At 43.5% G+C, this 20,434-nt stretch overlaps 1 protein-coding gene across 6 annotated transcripts in view; it reads right to left on the bottom strand.

Moving 5' to 3' along the window:
• LOC105889425 (receptor-type tyrosine-protein phosphatase mu-like) overlaps window positions 1-20,434 on the bottom strand; it is a 138,983-nt gene extending 118,549 nt beyond the window's left edge. For 4 of the 6 annotated variants that reach the window (XM_031559557.2, XM_031559558.2, XM_031559559.2 and 1 more), the window contains exon 1: window positions 19,426-20,434. In XM_031559557.2, coding sequence (XP_031415417.1) covers window positions 19,426-19,498 — 73 coding nt within the window. In that variant the 5' untranslated portion in view covers window positions 19,499-20,434. The remainder of the gene's footprint in view (window positions 1-19,425) is intronic. The other 2 variants (XM_031559561.2, XM_031559562.2) reach the window with 1 other exon arrangement.

Raw genomic sequence — 20,434 nt, 5'->3', positions numbered from 1 at the left:
CAAACACAGCCAGACCCCTACCCTGTGAGCTCTGAAGCCCCATGAGAGTGGGCCCTCCCTGGGCCTAATCCCACTGCAGACTGGGCAGCACAGAGAGACAGTGGGGAGATGCCGGGGGCTACACACCTCCAGGAGGACAGGAGGAAGCCTTAGTGTCACAAGCTGCAGAGGGTGCACCAACCACGGGCACATCAAAGAGAACGGTCAAGGCCGGGGGATATTGAGGGGTCCTGGAAACCCAGAGAGCGGCCAGATAAGGACCAGATCTGTGCTAGTCTGGGGATCTACCAGTGAGTCTGACCACAGAGGCCATGCGTAAGGAAATCCAACACAACGCAGCTGAAGCACACTTAACCTCTGAGAAATCTAAATGAAACATACAAAACTAAATCTTTCCACTCACTAAACATGCTTTATTCAATAAAATAATGGTGTTACCAACGTACAATGTCCTGGCCATCAGGACAAGCAAAACAAAACAAAAAGACACATCTCTCCGAGGACTGTGGAACTAATTTCACCGGCTGTGCGGTAGCGACTTTAATGTATCCCAATGAGGTGCCTTCCCAGCTTTTTAATTGATGGCAGAGTAAAACAAGACAAATAGATTGTCTCACATGAATTGTTTCACATTTAAGCAGACACACGACTGCTGGCCCAAAAAACAAAAGCGCTACAGCTGGCTAGGCTAATGCTTCATTAATAACTTGAATTATTAAAACCAATTATTTCGAGATTCCTCTTGACCTATTTTTTTGCCCTCTGGTTTTTCTACCACTACAGCGAATGTCGAAAACAGCGGTACTATTTTAATAAATGCTTCTATGCCTTTATGGGGTCACAGACATAATGGGGCATTTTCATGAACTTGTTCTTTTTCCCTCATTTTTTTTCCTTTTCTCTGTGTGGCATCCGCAAACTCATAAATCTCTAGGTTGTGTTCCAAGGGACCGCCAAGTCAAGCTCGCAGTCTACATGTGCCTGACAAAGTAATATTCTTTTCAAATGTAGCATTCTCTCCCTTCCTCTCGTCCTTGAGCGTTGATTGCAATCAAAGCTCAAATTAGCCTAATAATAGTGTTTGGAGGAAGGCAACTGGACCCCGATTAGACATGCTGACTGGTAGTTTTACAATGAAAATGACTGGGGGATAATGCTGGTGTAGGCATGGTGTTGTAAAGTTAAACATTCAGCAGTGGATTCAGCAAGGGAGGAGTTTGGATGGGCATCACAAGTGTAAACTGTGCTGTGTAGACAAGCACAGCCCTGCACTGGACTTGAATTCGAAAAGGAGGCTAAAACCCATGGGTGCTAGCATCTGTCGTAGCACGTCGCTGGGGAGTGAGGTTTACTCACTGCACAGCACAGCACAGCCCCACTGGCTACAATTACACAAGAAAAACATAACCTGCAAGTTGTAGTGTCAGGCTAACCAACCAACACTCTCCATATTATCACTGTGTATGACACTGTAACATGACTACAAGGACAACATTTCACAGTGTCCCTGTGGATGCTGAAATCTTTGTTTGCCATGAGTAGGCTTAGATCGAAATGAGGGAGAGAGTGGTGTACTTGTAAAAGAATTCAATACGTTTGGCACAGAAGCAAATGTGACCAAGAGGGAAAAGAATAACTAAATAATTTGTGGAGGGTGAAAGAGGAAAACACCTTTCAACTGTGGTTCAGGAAGAAAACAGAAAATAAAAATATAATGTATAATGTACCCAAATAATGTATGCAAAGTCAATCTGGCAAACTTTGCACCGGACTGCCTGTTAGGTATCAGGTAGCAGGGGGGTTAGGATGCAGTAGCACCGAGGAAGTGTTTTAATGAAGACTTCCGAGAGAGCTGGGAGGCTGCACACACACACACACACGCATACACAAGTACACACACATGTGTGCACACATTTATAAACACACATCCAGATGTTTGAGCTCACAGAATCATTAATCATTTACAAGTCATACAGCCAGCTCATTCCCAGCTGTGGAGGACCACCAAACAACTCACACACACAAACATATACATATAAACATTCTTTGCACAAAGACGAACTGCAACATACATAAACATTAAAACACACACACACACACACACACACAGTTATTGTGCAGAGATACAATAATAGCGCAAGCACAACCCACATTAACAAAATAAACCTCTAACACATGCCGTGTGTGTGTGTGTGTGTGTGTGTGTGTGTGTGTGTGTGTGTGTGTGTGTGTGTGTGTGTGTGTGTGTGTGTGTGTTTGTGTGTGTGTGTGTGTGTATGTGTTTGTGTGTGTGTGAGTGTGTGTGTGTGTGTGTGTTGTGTGTGTTGTGTGTGTGTGTGTGTGTGTGTGTGTGTGTGTAAGAAAGAGAGAGAGAGAGCATGACAGAAGGGGTCAGAGAACAAGAGAGCACTTGAAGGGCAGGAGAAAAGTGTAAGATTGTGGAACACAATAGAGGTAAAAGAAGGCACTGATAGTAAGAAGGAAACAAATATCCACCAGAGAGAGAAAGCAGAGAAAAGAAAAGTGTGGAAAGTAATGGACTGATAGCAAGAGAAAGAAGGCCGGACAGGAGGAGAAAGAGAGGGACACCTCCATTATCTCCTTATTTTCATGGTTCTTTTGAGTCAGTGCGCGTCCTGGCTTACTGACAGCAGAGTGATGCAACTATGAATGGACATCAACACAATCAGAGGCACACTTGCGCGCACACACAAACACACACACACACACGCACACACACAGACATAAAGCAACAGAAAAATAGTCACAGGCATTGGCAGAGGCATTGGCATTGTCTTGCATTCTCTTTTTATGTTCCCTCTCAGCCTGACCACACATACACACTCATACACACTGCAATACCAGAGCTGAGAAAACCAACCGCAAAGATACACAAACATGTACTAGATCAGAGCAAACATACACAAATATGTACTAGATCAGTGCAAAAATACACTGATTGGCAGTTCATCAAAACTGATCAAATCGGAGGATTAATTTCTGTCCAGCTCTTGACACATGTTCAGGAAGCCCCTTGAGCCTGTCCCTGTAGTAGGCCTATCCATGATTGCACCCATTTAGTGCAGTTTCTCCTTATTTTTCACCTCCGCTTCTTCCTTTCTTTTTCCATAACCAAAAGAACAAGGGCTGACAACGCCAGTGCCATTTGCAACTTCTTCTCAGACGTATTCTCGATTAGAAGTAGCTATATTACGAAACTGTCTGTGGTGAACGAGAGTGGTGTGAAAATGGTAAGCAAACGCTGCTTTGTTTTTGGCTTGGTATAGAGAGATATTCCCTCTCAGGCAAGCACAGAACATAGTTAGTAGTTGGCTAGTGCTAGTTAGTAGTTGGCTGTAGTCTTTGCGGTGTACTGAAGCGCAACTTTTTGGCCCCAAAACAAACGACGTGAGGCAACGCAACAGATGGCCTTGGTCGTTGCTAGTTCTTTGATGTTGGTTTGGTTTGTCCCTGGCTAAAGAGGTCAAGACTGTCCAAAGCTTCAAAAACTCAGACAAATGGATGTGGATAAAGATGTAAAGAAAAAGGCAAGCCATTGCCATAAATACACTTTAATTGCTGGCTAACTCCTCCTGCATGGATGGTTTCCCACTGCTGGGCCAAAATGAAGTATGAATTATTCATGTGTAGGGTGAGCTTGAGCTGCATAACCTGCATGAAATACAATTTCCAAAAGGTTTCCACATGCACACAGCAAAAACACACACACACACTAACCGACACACACACACACACACACACACACACACACACAGAGGACAAGGTATCTGCTCACCCCACACAAACGCAAGCATGCATAGACACACACACACAGGCTTAGGAGAATATTACTTTGAGTCATGTTTTTTGTGATATGTAAAATCTTATTTGGGCAAAACATTTTGTATCTCACCCCCTCCAAAGCATACACTGACACATGCGCACACAGATACACACACAGATACACAACCCATCGACTATTTTTTACTACATTTTCCAGAGGTCTCAGTGTACACTCATTCCCAATCAGATCTGATCTCATTAGTGCATCTCAGCTATGCTCTAATGCCCCAGCAGCCAGAACTGATTCAAGCTGACATGATGCCTGATAGGAGAAAGAAAGAAAGGATGGACCCTCCTTCAAGTGGAAGAAGGCATCCTGTTATCTCTCTCTATCTCTCTCTCTCTCTCTCTCTCTCTCTCTCTCTCTCTCTCTTTGTCAGATAAGTTCCGGAGCGATCTCTTTGATGAGACACCATTAATCATTTTTTCCCGGCGTGTGAGTGTTGATTTTCACACCAGGATGAGACGGGCGGATGGGCGCGTTCAGGCCGACCTCGCGGGTTGGCACATACCGGCCTGGCAGCCTGGCACGCAGCGTGGAGCCACATCTCTGGGCTGATTAAGCGTGTTAAGTGTTTTTATCTGTGCCACTCCAAGCAGGACAGCATCACTCCACCACGCCAGGCATTAAGACATATCATATCAATATGGGCACCGGCAGGGAATAACACTTCATACTGGGAGCACTCCTCCTTTCTGTTTTCTGTCCACTTACTTCCAAGCTTTCTCGCTCCCCCTCTCTCATTCTAACATTCTGTTTATAATGCCTTTCTTCATCTCGGTTCATCCATCCCAATTTATCTTTTGCATATTCATTTCCTGTGTTTGTCTCTCTCTTCTTTTCTCTCTCATTCTTGTTTGAAGCTTTACAAGTGAGAGAATTTTTCTTCCTCCTCTCGTTTTCGCTCAGATCTTATCTCAGGGTTCACCCTTAATAAAAGTTCTACCACAAAACACACACACTCAGTCATTCAGGCCCAGCAGATCCAGGTCAGCATGTGCCTGCACACTCTGGTACACTGTTTATTTTAAAAACTTCCACACAACAGACATGCTCAGCAATGGACTTATCTGGTGCACAACCCTGGTTCAGGCTCACACCCCCTATCAGCTTGTGCTATGCGACACACACACTTCACTTAACAGGAACCCCCAAACACACACACACACACACACACACACACACAACCACACACACGGGCGTGTGCGCGTCCACACAGTAACCAGGAGACACACACACAAATGAGAAATACACACACAGTAACTAATTAATAAACACAAATTCATATTTGGTAGGGGCCCACCCATACAATTGAATCCAGCCTTACGCAGTCTTTCTTGCTACATTCGGCATTGCTCAAAATTCCCCTTCTTTAACCTTGGAGGGTTGTCCGCAGTCCCCAGCGTCCACCACCAAGACATATCAGTACCATGGCCAGCTCCTAAGCTAAACTAACCATGCTTACTAGCTCACTAATTCAAACATCGATATAGGCAACCACATGCAACGTATGTGGACATACACACAAAAACACCAGGGACACCAAGATGAAACATAGGTGTTTCCCCCTACACCTGCGACAAGGAAGAGAAATGCTGTTTGTATAAATAGGCTTTGTTTCACAAGACCTTTCTGGAGAACAACTTCAGCTAATATCCCAAGGTGTTCATAAATGTAGTGGCACTCCGTCTGTTCTGAGTCTTCTGTACCACAATTTTGAGTTCAGTCTTAGAAACTATTAATTGACACGCGAGTGAGAGAAGTAAATCTTCCATAAAAAATGTTTACTAGAAAACTTAGAGTTACAAGTTCACACGGTCAAAAAACTATATCGCTTCCAACATTTCTGAGCTCAAATCTAAACTAAAAGTTCCATACGCAGGTATAACACTGACGTAACGTCATCTGATTGGAAGCTTACATTCTTACAAGTTATTCAGCTTTTAAATGCAATACTAAATTATATAGTTCAACCTAAACATTCCTTCAAATCATAATGAAATTATTTATCTTCAGTTACCTTTTTAAATCTTTTTAAACTAAATTATTATAACAGATGAAATCATGAATTTGGCTCTTACAATAAATGTGTCACCATGGTATGAGTGTACATATGAGTATGAATTTATGTGTGTGTATGTAGGGGGCCCTTGCACTTCAGCATGAGATAACATTTTATAAAAGAGAGAAACATGCAGTCATTGGTGCATACTTCGGTGTGTACACAATTTGAGGAGCAGCTTTGCCTGATTCTGGATAATTCCACACAGATAACCATGGCACGGAATGCATGCTGGAACTGAGCTTCTTTGTAGGAGCAAATTGCTTCAACTAATGCACAATGTGCTGCCCTGTTTCTCAATGGGGTTGATGATGAAATGGAGAGATTTTTGGAGTTTTCTAAATTGCTACAATTTACCAAAATACCCTCAATGGTATGAGTCGAAGTGTAAATTAAGGTTAGCTCTACCTGAACTTGTTACAATTCGGCTTGAGCTGAGAGAAAATTAGCAGCATCTTACAGCGTGACTTATTAGCTTAGCTTTTAGACTAAGCTTTTAATTTCAGCAATTACACCAAGTGATCAAATCCAGAAGAAGAGTCCTCTGCTAGTTACAGGTGACAAACATTTGTGTGAGTCCAGGCAGCTGCTGAATCTGGCATGATCCCTAGCCAGCACATCAGTGCCACATTTAGGCTACATCAGGGCCGCATCAGGGCCATATATAATTCGGGCACATCTGGGTCGCATCAGGGCCAGATCTTGGCCATATCTTGGCCACATCAGGGCGGCATCAGGGCCACATCAGGGACAAATCGGTTGTGAAGTACAAGCTGGGTTTGCTAAAAATACTGACATCTCCACACTTCACAGACACAACACAGAGGAGACTGGTTCTAGGGACAGAAGCTAACTAACACTGAAATGTGTTTCTAGACCTTAATTAGCTGATCTCACAATTTCTCAGCATCATTAAAATTTTTCATTATTATTTGTTTTTTAACTCTCACTCATTTAATTTCTTTTGAACTGTGTGTGTGTATTTTTGAGTGTTGAAATTGGATGCTGTCCATCAGCTTTCCCTGATTGTATCAGCTTTCCCTGACTGAGAGAAAGGGGCGATAAGGCAAAGCGAGGTGGTGTGAGGGGATTTCAAGCATCTTACCCATATTCATCAGAATGTTCATTTCGCACCCTAAAATGTGGTACTGCTCTATTTAGACCACAAACGCAAGCTTGAGATGCACAAAAAGACTTCATAATCCTTATCATGACAATCGTATTATCGCTATTCTCTCTCTCTCTTTCTCTCTCTCTTTCTCTCTGTCTATCTACACTAACGTCAATCTATGTTTCATTTATTCACCCAGAGCACAATTAGGGGAATTTGTTCATTGCGGTTGCTATCAGAGAATCATTCATTAATCATTCATTTGGTCCTCCTACATCTCACCAGAAAATGACCAGGGTGGTAACAAGATTGCAAAGATTTCTTATGTAGAAGTCTGTGGTTCAGATTATGATGGTATACTGTATGTGTGTGTTTGTGCCAATCATTTTTAAAAGACTTTATTACCTCCGCCAAGTAGATTATGTTTTCGGTTTGATTTGTCTGTTAGCTGGATTACGCAAAAACTAACAGGACGATTTTCATGAAACTTGGTGGAGGGATGGAGCGTGGGCCAAGGAAGAACCCATTCAATTCTGCAACGGATCTACATCAAGGAGTGGAGACAGGAATTGTTTTTCACTTTTCACACACTGCAAGATAGGACATATTGGTGGAGGTCTGCACTCTCAGAGTGCACTCTCAAGTGTCACTAAAGATCCTTATAAAGTAAGATGAGGACGCTAGCAGAAAGTACAAAACAGAAAGCCCTGAAAGAGCCAGCACATCTTAAAGGTCACAACTGCCACCTCAAAAGGCGCTGAGGTGTTCTACCAGACCCTGAGGGACATCACTCAGCAAACATACACACACACACACACACACACACACACACACACACACACACACACACACAGAAACACACAAACACACACACACACGTACTAAGCAGGATGCATGAAGGTCAGTCAAAGCCTCAAGCACAACAGTGAGGAAAGCTCCTGATCCCCCATACAACCCCCAATATACGCATACACTTAGAGTTAGACAGGGTTAGAGAGAGAGAGCAAGAGCCGGAGAGAGGAGAGAACAGAATCAACAGAAACGTAAGACACCTATACACAGACAGCATGGAGTATATGAGGTGATGGAGAGAGTGATGAAGAGAGAGATGGAGGTAATGATGGGGGAAGAGATGGAGAGAGAGATAGAGGGAGTTATGGAGAGAGTGATGGAGGGAGTGGAATGGGGTTTTAGAGCCGCACTCAGACGCAGGAGAGCAAGCAGACGCCCTCGTATAAACACAACTCAGAGCGACACACATTAGAGCGGTAATAGTCGTTCTAAAGGTTGGAGGAACAGACACCGCATCGCTCGCCTCCAGGCTCTCATCAGCACCACAGAGAGAGAACATCGGTCAATCAGAGACCTGGCAGGTTTATGAGGAGACGCAAACACACACCTAGTCAATCAGAGACCTGGCAGGTTTATGAGGAGAAGCGTACACACATCAAGAGAGCAGCTGATGCTGCACTTCAAACTAATCTAACAGGTCTGTATAGATTCAGAGTATTAGAAGTGTTCAGGTAACAAGCAGAGTACTTTTAGCTAATCCGGAAATAGACATCAGGTGGCAACTGCAACCCATTATTGCAGTGTCTCAAGAAAAACACTTATTGGCCCTAAAGTCTCTCCCCTAAGCTGAACTTAAACTTCATTACAGAGAGCTTTGTCTCTCACAGACCAGTGTTTCTCCAGAAGTTAACACAAAAAGCACAAGCTTAGGGTGGTACAGGGTAACCACATTTGCACCAATTAGCAGCGACAATTTAATCAAAGCTGTCTTCTCCGCTGCCAAACACACACACAGCACAGGATAAAAAAAACGCACATGCAGGCATGCACAAACACACACACACACACACACAGACATTCTTACTCTATCTCACACACACAGAGAGACACGTATAAGAAAAGTCATGTAGATGCAGATATTACCTTCCTCACACACACGCACACACGCATGCACACAACAGAAATCTGAATATGCCACTGCAAAGTTCAACGGTGATACAATAATTCTAGCTCAATAATACCATAATAATTAAGTGCTAGGATTACCCTTGGTGTCACTGAGTGCAAAAACAGTACTTAGAGTATTGTGTGTAGAGTACTTACACACAATCTAATGCCAGCATGCTTGTGCACAGACACATAAACCAGGAAAAAAACCTTTTTGGCCTGCCAGGCATATTTTTTACCTGCCAAAATTAAACGATGCTCTTCTTTAACATCGTTTGTATGTATCAGTAATATACCTTTCATGTGTAATTTCCAAATACCACACATAGAACAGATTTAAGAAAAATTGGGAAGTGGGAGATTTTTTAGAGCTCAGAGAAGAAGGTTTGACGTCACTGGACCTGGCAGTGTTGGTGGTGTACATGCTCTGTGCACAGATCAGTCACTTTAGCGTGTATTTAGGTCATAGGTCATTAGCGCAGGTCATTGTGATGTTAAACAATACTTTGCAGTTTACTTTTGTGTAACTAACGTAATGGTAGCCTTCTGGCTAGTTAGCTTCACATAGACATTTAAAAATCCTGAGAGAAGTAATTGGGGCAAGGATATACTCTGATATCAATGTAGTGAAAGAATTGGGAGTAGTCCCCCCTTCCTCTTGCCCTTCTCAAAGATGGGAATCTTGTTGCTCGCATTCCCACGAGCCGTGACAGAAGATTGTCATTACTTTGCCGCATTCACAACATCTGCTCCCATTCTCACACAATACCAATACGGCATAACTGCAACAAATAGGTGAATTAGGAGTCATGTGAAAATGCCTCTCCACACTAATCATTCTGACACTAGTCTCCTGCATGCTAAATGATTTATTTGTTCTCCCCAGAGGTTGCTGGGCTTTTACCAGATGCCCCCCAGGCAGGCATCAGCACGGCACACCTCACCTCGCCTAGACTGAGCGCGCTCCAACACTCCAGCATGACAGGGAAGAGGGTGAAGAGATTGAAATAAGCACCCCAAGGGCAGCATTGTGTGTGTGTGTGTTTGTGTGCGTGGGTGTGGGTGTTTGTGTGTGTTTGTGTGCGTGGGTGTGTGTGAGGCTGTCTGTGTGTGTGTGTGTGTGCGTGCGTGCGTGCGTGCGTGCGTGCGTGCGTGCGTGCGTGTGTGTGTGATCTAGACAGAGTACAAGAGTACTGGTAATATTAAGTCCCCAATAAAGAGCCCCTTCACTGCTGCCTCACCTGTCTCGCCCGCTGGATATGTGTAGTATACTGTACACGTTCTGTCCATCACCTACACGCTTGTAGTACTTATGCATTTATCTTTTTTGGATCTGGGCAGTTTTGCATGTCAGGTTTTTCCTGCACCATCCTGAAGCTGAAAGCTATAGCCACTAATTACAGAGAGCACTCTCCGACAGAACCCCAACACACATCCTCCACTAAACGTCCCTCTGGCTATTATTTACCATTGTTATTATCATGACAGATTTGTTTAGTATTTTTTGTTGCTTGCTACGTGAATCAGCCTCAAGAGCCAAGCTTTTGGTGTGTTTTTAAACCTAAACTGCGCACCCCTGTAATTTCTCCACCGTGTGAAGAACTCTGATTACAGCCTGCAGGCATCAGGCATTGTTTTCCATCCTCTGCGGTCTCCAGTCTGCTTTTGCTCTTCTTAGCCGCTGTTTTGGGCAAATTCTCTTGCCCTTTGATATTGTGCTTTCAACCTGTTGTTCAGACCGCTTGAGCGGGGAAGAGGGGAGATGATTGAGCCGGCAGCGAATCCCTTTCAGGCTATCTACGAAGCACGCGATTGACCTGTGAAGGAAGATGCCGTGAAAGGGACAGAATGGGCTAAACACGTTTAGAGATGGGGAACGGCAAAGGTACAAAGGAGGACGGCAGGGGGACATCATCAAAAGAAGCCCTGACGGCAGTCCTATGGTGCTGTAGTGTAAGCACTGTCAGATCAGGATCTCCCTCGCAAGCACACTGATAGAGCCACACACTAATACACACACACTGGGGGGACAAAGAGCACTGCTGATACGAATGCAGAGACTCACACTCAGGTCAGACTGATAACTAGGGCTCTTTCAGCCTGCCAAGGCAGGTGCGCGCACACACACACACACACACACACACACACACACACACACACACACACACACATTCACAGACAGACAGTGTGTAACATACAAAAAAAACATAAAATTATGAAGTGGGTTTCAACATTAAGGCTTGTCTCTGGCTGTCTGAGACAAAGAATGTGAGGTGCAGCGGGGTTGCCATCCCATCAAGGGCGAAAAAGGTGATGCAACCCCCCTAGGCAGAGATCCAGGGGCATGAGACCCCACCAACGCAAGGTAAGAATATCAGGGTAAGCCAATCAGGGGTAGAGTAGGGCGGGTCATGCCTTTGCCATCCAAGGAAAAAAATATGGCCAGAGGGCAGGGCTGGACTGGGACAAGAAAATTGGCCCTGGCATATTTTGCTCCTGCTTTCTGCCCCCTCTGTCCCTCGGCCCCATCAGGCTCACTCTAGCTGTCCCTCCTCGCCTTCCCTGTCTCACGCCTGCTTCTTTCCCTGGCAGTGGCCACGGCCAGTGACCACCTCTCTTCCTTCAACTTCCACCTGTTGCCGCACCATACAACACACAATACAGTACAATGCTGCACTGTAGATGCTGAAGCTACTACAGGCCCTGCAGCAAACATGTCTGTTATTTTGGCACATTTGGCAGCATCCGCCTCGAGATAATGAATTGCTTCGGCCCGCAACTAATCCGCACCCCCCTTTTGATCATCCATTTGAATGCACTCTTCCATCCACAGATTTGAGGCACCTGACACGAGAAACAGAGAGGGTGGGATCTAGTAACTAGACTACAGATGTGATTGGGTCAGCCCAGTATCGGTATAGAAAGTGAACCAATGGAACGCTGCTCCTGCTTTATGGCCCGGTCCTTAGTCATTTTTTTAATAAGTTATAAATTAAATGATATCCACCCTAAGGTGCGTCTGCCCACCAGAAAAATGCCCAATATGCCAGATTATCAAACTCTGTCACAGGGTGATGTGTTATGCCTACTCGCAGATGACTTGGATAAGACTTGGACTTAAATGTCGCCAAAAGGTGACAGGGTTTGCACCTCTGGTAAAGAAATCACCTTGTTCATAACAATAAATATTTTTTTATAATTTGGATAAATTGGCTAAACAGACAAGTATTGTATATATATATATATAGAACAGCTGCTTAGAAAAGGTTAATGGTGACCTTTGTAAGGGGGGGCTCCCTTTATTTTCCATTCCTACACAAGCACACACACGTACACACATTCCCTCTGAAAATGTCACTCTGGTGTCAAAAACATTAGAGATCAGCCCAGAGAGCTCTCTGTGTGACCTCATTCCAGCATCGGGTGGGTCCATTATTGACCCTGTGGGACATCAATAGGAACCCCTATACCCCCCCCCCCCCCCCCCCCCCACCCCCATTCCAGACCCCCTCCAGACTGTCATCATTTGGATTTAAAGCAGAGTTGAAGTTGGGGTAATACAAATGTGTGGTGCTCACTGCATTAATAACCCTGAGCACGATGCTAATGGTGCCAACGCAGACACAGACTGACACTAATGGAGAATCTGGCCTGTGGACATGCTACTGATCAACACTCTGGAGAGAGCAGAAGCAGGGCAGGGGAACCTGCATCCACACTCAAACTCTCTCTCACACACACACACACACACACACACACACACACACACGCACACGCACACGCACACACTCAAACTCTCTCACACACACACACACACACACACACACACACACACGCACACACACGCACACGCACACACACACACACACTCAAATACACACACACACACACACACACTCAAACTCACACACACACACATACACACACACACACACACACATAGATCACACACACACACATTTTACAGCATAACATGCTTATGACACACATTTTGCCATGCTTAAGCTCCATAACATGAACTTAACTGAAGGAGGAAAGACAGACAGAGCAAGCAATACGCAGATATAGCCTTCATAGATGAATAGATGGATAGAGAGAGACAGGGAGAAAGGAAGAAATGGAAAATGAGGAAGGGTAGAGATGCAGAGACATGTAGACAGCTTTTTGGCATGAAAGGCCCATTTCCTTAAAGTTGGCACAAACTCCCCGCTTCGTGAAGGAGAGCCCTCAGGCATTCTCTGAGATCTCAGACACACCAAACTATTTCTGAGTTCACTTGATTATCTGTCTATCTTCTCTTTTCATCTCTCTCCTTTTCGCTACAAATTCCCTCATCAAAACATAATCACACCGATCGCCAGTTTCCACCAGTGTGTGTGTTCACTGGCACAAAAAGCAGAATCCACCACACTCACCATCATGGTAACTCTGTTCCCAGAAAACACCACGTTCCATGTCTAATGGAGTGCTTTCACACATGTACACACACACACAGAGACTGACAGGAAAATAAGGCTTTATTGAACTCATAATTTGTAATAATAAAGTAATGTTTGATTATAGAGGTAAAATGACAAATATCAGTTAAGTTGGTACTACAGTCAGTTAATGATCATGTGTATGTACCAGGGATGGAAATTAACTTTTTCTTTGGCTGGTGGATTCTAAAATATACCAGCCACTCATATTTTTCACCAGCCACCATTTTGTATCAGTTTTGTATGTAACTAACTTTTCTTGTCTTGCTTTAAAAACCAAACAACTAATACACATTTTCCCATGAAAATTATTAATTTAATATTTAATTATCCTTTCTTTCTCTCCCTCACACCACAAAAACAGAAATAGCACTTGTCTCTTAACATCAAACCTTGAACAAACTCAGAACTTTAACAATGACACACACACACGCCTCTCTCTCACTTCAAAATCCCTCCTCATCAGAATCAGCCTTCCCTCTTCAGTGTCCTCTTTGAGTTAACAGAGTTTATTGGCAACGAGTAAAGTCTGTTGTGCATGAGCTAAGCTATTGCGCATGAGATATCCTGTGTGTTTGAGCTATCCTGAGCATTGCACTGACACACACTTGATTGTGCTTAGGAACTTGCTCATGGTATTATATTAGCAAAATGATTTTGCCAAGTTATTAAATTAGCTTTAGTTTGTGCTCAGCTGACTCTGCTCATTGCTTTGCTTGTTGCCTGTCAATGAAATTAGGGCCCCAAGTTTGTATTCCTTCTCTTGTTTTGGGGAAATTATTTGTTTTATGTCTGTGTGTTATTCTGATTGGTGGAATACGAGATCATGCCATAATGATGTAATGTTCAGGGTGAGCCCTATAAAGAGTTTCATAGCTTCTCTTGCTTCTCTGCTCTTCTCCTCTCTTGCTCCTTGGCTCTGAGGTACCTTATCGCTGCTATAAGGTAGATGTATTTTACTCTTAGATTCTCAGTTTTCTGTTATGCCTGTAATGCTAACTGGTTGATTGGGTTATCTGGTAATTGTAATAAATCTATTTTTGATATAAACCATTGGATTGGAGATTGTCTGGTAATTTCAACACATCAAGACACACACACATCTGCTGCTCATCTTCAACAAGTTCCTCAACAGTAAAAGGGTCATGGGGTGTGCTGGTACACAGGCATTTGCTTTGCTTTTAATAACAAGCTGATTTCTCAAAATGCCCCCCTCCCCCATCACTCGACTCCCCCCAGATCATTAGAGAAGATGGAGACCCTCAGAGCATTAATTAGCCAAGTGTTTTTCTGTCTCCATTCTCTTGGACTCCAGCCGGCGCCTACAATGAATACACACTTCTGTAAACACGTTTCTCCACGCTGCATAACAACTTGTTATTTTCAGTCATGCAAGTTCTTTTTTTATTACTTAGTCTTTTTTTTCTTTTCTTATTTTGATGTCATTTTGATTCTGAAATGGTGATGATGAGACAGGCATATTTCTCTTCGCCAGGCTTGCTCGTCACACTCCTTAAATCTGTTTATCACTTCCAACATCTTTGTTGTCATCCTCACATGCGTCTCTCCTTCACCAAATGACACCCTCCTTGACTATCTCTATTCATTAGTTGGCCCCAGTGGCCATGTCTCACTCATTACAATATATACTCTTCACTGGTACTGAAGCTGTGTAATTAGAGCATCTGAGGTTTTTTCAGCGCTCTCTCTCTCTCTCTCTCTCTCTCTCTGTGTGTCTCTGTCATACACACACCCAAACGCAGACAAACACAAACATCTCGACGCCAATTACCCAGTTTCCACTGCAGTGCGATATCAACCCAGTCCACTCCAGCCCCACTGTCCACAATACACTTCCATAATACCTGTACCCTAACCTCATCATGGGCACTCTGACCAGAGCATACAACTATAGCATCCTTACCTGCACAGTTTCACAAAACATAAAAAGCCATTGAGACACACACAAGATCAATTAAATCAAAATAACATTCACTGAGACATATTCAATAATTAAATAAAGATTATAGTATAGACATATTGTATAATACATCAAAAACACTTCAGTAGAATGGAAACAAAAATGAACTAAAACTGCAGAAAAGCATGTCTACTACCCTATTTCTGTTCTCAGAGAGCTCCTGCACTGGGACTCAGTCAGAGGGGAGAGGTGACCTCAGGAGACAGAGGCATACAAACACAGACGTGTTGTGGTCAACTGCGGGCCATGCTAGCAGCAGATGGTGAGTAAAGAGGTGGAGTCGGAGTGACCAAACCAGAGGGCAGCCGGTACTGGTAAATACGACCTGGTAAACAGGGGTGAGACAGCCTCACGTCATGTCATTTATGTACGTCATAAGAAAAAGTATTTTTTCTGAACACAACATGCTTATTTACACATCTCCTTAGAGTAGAGGAGGGTTTGTGTGTTTATGTGTGTGTGTATGTGTGTGTGTGTGTGTGTGTGTGTGCATTTTCGTTTTGTATTTTTTGTGTTTGGGGATGTCTTAAAGCTTGCATGGAGATATTTAATTTCATTCTCCACTGGCTAACACAAAGCGAGGCAGCCACTCCTCTGCATTTGCCTGGTAAACAGATGCTATTCATACCGCCAATGGCAAAAGAAACACCAGCCATCCAAGGGTAAACAAGGATTTTTCAGAGTTTTTTTCTCTTCTTTTTATGAGAGAGGAAAATAAGAAAGTGACATTTATATTAGAGAAAGTTATCTAAATGAAGAAGAGTTTTTCTTCCAAAACAGATTATGTATGGCTTATTCTTCAGTTGCAACTGTAGTTGACTGGACCATGAGCAGGAGAAAAAAGGTAATGCTCTCCTATTTGCAGGGAATCACAGAGAGATTTAACAACAGGCTATGACTGTACAGATTTGTAATGAGTTGTTTGGTGTAAACCTGTCAATCTGAATAGTTCAAAAAGTCTTAAGTATATGTTTTAACTTTTGTTCTACACATGAGGAGATTTGTCCAGGAATTTTTGTTGAGATGACAAGTGGATTTATACCAGATCAGGGACTGTTACAATCCTCTTCAAACAGTCTGCTTCAAACATACACAATCATAAAATGTCTATTTCCTTGCACACAAGAAGCCAAAATTACTCTGTAACATCAACAAACCCTGTGATATGTTTCTCCTCAGCTGCCCATGTAAGATTTAACTATAATTCATCATGGAGGAGGTCTGATTAGGCTGGAATAATGATGTGGAATGGTGTTTTTATCCAGCTGAGGTCCATGAGGCTGTGCACATGGTTAGTTTAGAAACAGAGATTGTTTCTGAATTTTTGTCATTATGTTTTCTGTGACGCGAGGAGAAAACCCTTTGGTTTCTTGAGAATAATAAAGTCGACATGATTGGGGAGGTCAAATCAGAACACCTTGTGCCTGGGCCTGCCCAGCTCCTTATCAACACACAGTAACTGTGAGTAGGGAAGCATCAGGCAGAGGAGCACATGGCTGGGGATAGATCAGGATGATTTGTACCTGGGTTACATATTAACATGCTCCAGGTCATGCAATTAGTGCAGGGGCTATTGATGAGTCTCATACAGGGAGCAGGAGAAGCTCTGGGGTGATAAATCTCCCTCTGCTCAGGCTGTTTGCCTCCACACATATGGTTCACACACACACACACACACACACACACACACACACACACACACACACACACACACACACACACACACACACACACACACACACACACACACAGACACACACACACACACACACACACACACACACACACACACACACACACAGACTAACATGAATCCACAAGCACATTAACGCACAAAAAAGACACTTTCCAGTAGGCAAGAGACACCCACATACTTACACTCCTAAACAGACCCCAACATTATGACACAGATCAGTTCTAAGCAAGTGCAAACCTGTGGTAGGTTGTGGACATGCATACAGACAGAGCATTTTTGATTCTCAGAATCAAACTGATTATGACTTTCTATCAGATGAATCAGTTATTTACACATTTCTGAATGTTAAATTGTTTCACTAATTTCGGTCAACTAGCACAAACAACTTCCCTTATTTTTTTTACATTTTATTAAGTCACACTATGCAAACACTGCTTGATGGCTGTAACCTATTAATGCCGTGACCTGATCTCAGGTAGGTAGGATCACTGTAGTCCGAGGATAGAGACTCGTAAGATTACGTGAACCATGCTGCCCTCATCAGGTGATTATTGGTACAACATCATGAAAATGAACTCTACAGTACATACCTTATACCCTGTATCTGAGCACAACAGATCACTTTAGTATTAACTTCGAATCTTTTTTCTTAAACGAAAGAAAGGAAAGTTTCAACTAATATGAAATTAAATAAGACAGGCTAATCTCCAAATGAAACCACATAAACAGACCAGGTCAAACGAATCATAGTCCATAATAAAATATTAAACCTAAAAAATGAATTCAACAATTGATGTGCACTCGCTGGGGCCATCATTCCTGCCGAAGTGGTGCAACAAGAGTAACTGTACTGACGAATCTGACACTGACAGGACCTGACCCCAGGGCGTGCATTTACAATGCATGCCTATCGATTAGTACGTTGATAATGTACCCATACAGAGTTTTACAACTCCATCACTCTGACAGGAAAAATGGCCCCTTTTAAGAGCGGAATGAAGCCGTTTCGTGTCACCTCCGGCGATGTGGAAAGTACTCAGCTAGCCCATTCGCTCGCTATCGCGGTGATGCCAAGGCGCACCTGCAAGTTCACTAATGAGAAGCGCACATGACCCCTTCTTGATACACAGTGCCAAGTGATCCAACTCTCAGAATAAAGTAGTTTGGTTCCGTCGGAGAAGTAGGCTAAGACTGGTGTTAAATTGAATTATAAATAACCTAATGGACACCAAGAGTGGTCCGCACGCACATCATATTGCTCTTTTAACGAGACTGAATACTACTCTCTGAATGTAACAGACACCAAGATAGATGGATGTGAATCGACGACGACAACAGCATGAGCCTTCAAAGCAAACATGTCGCAGTGTTGCTCTGCCCTGGCCCCTTCTATTGAAAGTTCTGGTGCGCGCAGGGTTCCAACACAGGACTATCACAGCATGCTAATATCTCAGAGGCGTCTTGCCGTGATTACGCTGAACCTATCGTAAGCTACAGCCACCATCCAAAAACAATATGCACGATATACCACACTTCATACACAAGCAACAATATATAGTTCCTCTGATATGTTTTTACATAGAGTTAGAAAATTCCAATTGTATGTATGACAATCTAGCTAGCCTCTACAGTGAGTGGAAGACACAAGAGTGTGGACACAGAAAGCTCTAGGAAGAGCCTGTCTCTCGCCAGTCTGTTAAAACGAGATGCTCTCATGTAACAGGTCTGTGTATTATCGAATACGTCCTTTTTTTCTTTGTACTCCTTGTCTAAAATTACAAGGAAACACTGAGTTACCACAGTCATATTAAGTCTGTGTATTTGACCAGAATGCCATGTTTTGCAGAGCATGCGATGGACAGTTTTCAAACTCTCAAGTCATTCCAAGACGCAACGCGGTCGCGTTTATAAATAGGAAAAGGGATCGGAAGCAACCTTATAATTACGGAGTCACCGGATCCACAAAGGAGACGATTCAGCGAGAGCACTCCCTATCAGACAGACTGGTTAACTTAGACTAATTAAAACTTTGAAAACATAACTCAAATAGACAAAAGCCACGTCAACAAGCCAACATACATTTAGACGAAAACATGAAGTGGTGTATCCAAAATAGAATCAGCGATGTTTTGGCCCAAGTATAATTACGTGATAAAATATCCACGGTCAATTTGTTTTCAGAGGAAAAAACAAAACTGCAGGCATACATTCCGGACCGACAGTAACACGGTATGATTAACCCAGCAACCTTACAGACCTAACGGTATCAGCCATACGTTGGATTTTATCCTCACCTTTGAACACTTGTCCCCTGACCGAGACCAGCAAACTGACAGCAGTAAAGAAACAAGTCAGAACTTTATCCATCTCCGTAGCGTCGCGGAGTTTCGCCCCAGACGCGGGGGTAACAGCAACTCTTCACAGGTGTCGCCGTCCGTCCGCCGGGATTGGTCTCGCAGGTTGGAGCCGGTGTTTCACCGGATATCTCTCTGCTGCCCTTGAATACCTGTGACCGACTACTTGCGACTCTGCTCCGACTTCGAGATTTCCAGGAGGAGCCTTAAGTCGTTAGTCAAGCAGAGGGAGGTCGCTTTCCTCTCCGACAGAGGGTGTCTGCGAGCTCTCTGGGCAGTGAGCTCGATCTCTGTCTTTCGCGCTCTCTCTCTCCCTGTGAGAATGTGGGCTCGTGCGGCGGTGTATCTGAATGCGCAGCTGTGTGCTCAGTCTGAGCGCGGGTATTTGCCCGACTGCAAGCGGGAGTTCACTGAAACCATTGGGTCTGTCTCTCGCAGGCAAACATTTATGTCCTAGCCTATGTGACGATTTCGTGAGGAAACCCTATGCTCAGATACCATTACATTCTGTTGAAAAACAAGTCACCCTCTTCATTCTGTTGAAAATGATAATTTCCCCGTGATAGGTTACATTACAGTCTAAGATGTGGTATCTGATTAGATGAGGGTAGGTTTATCGTGCTCTAACCTGTGAATTCATGGTCCCGCCTATTGTCAGCTTGCTGAGGACAAAGAGTTTGGGAAGAATTTTTCACCCATTAGATACAAAATAAAACGCGTGGTTCATACTATACATTATAGACATTGGACAATGCTCTGCTTCTCAATGCTACAATATCTTTTGCCAGTGCCAGAGCGAAATTTAATGTGAAGTTTCCTTGACTGAACATTTGCCAGGCGAGTTACCCATAATCAGGAGCATCAATACGCCCATTTTGCGTGACGATTAGTTCAATTAAGTTAGTTGAAAATAGTTGAAATTGCTATTTAATGACGCACATGTTGTAAG

The sequence above is a fragment of the Clupea harengus genome, chromosome 22, assembly GCF_900700415.2.
Source record: "Clupea harengus chromosome 22, Ch_v2.0.2, whole genome shotgun sequence".
Taxonomy (NCBI): Eukaryota; Metazoa; Chordata; class Actinopteri; order Clupeiformes; family Clupeidae; genus Clupea; species Clupea harengus.
The sequence above is the reverse complement of the archived record's forward strand: the minus strand, read 5'-3'. Positions and strand labels throughout refer to the sequence as shown.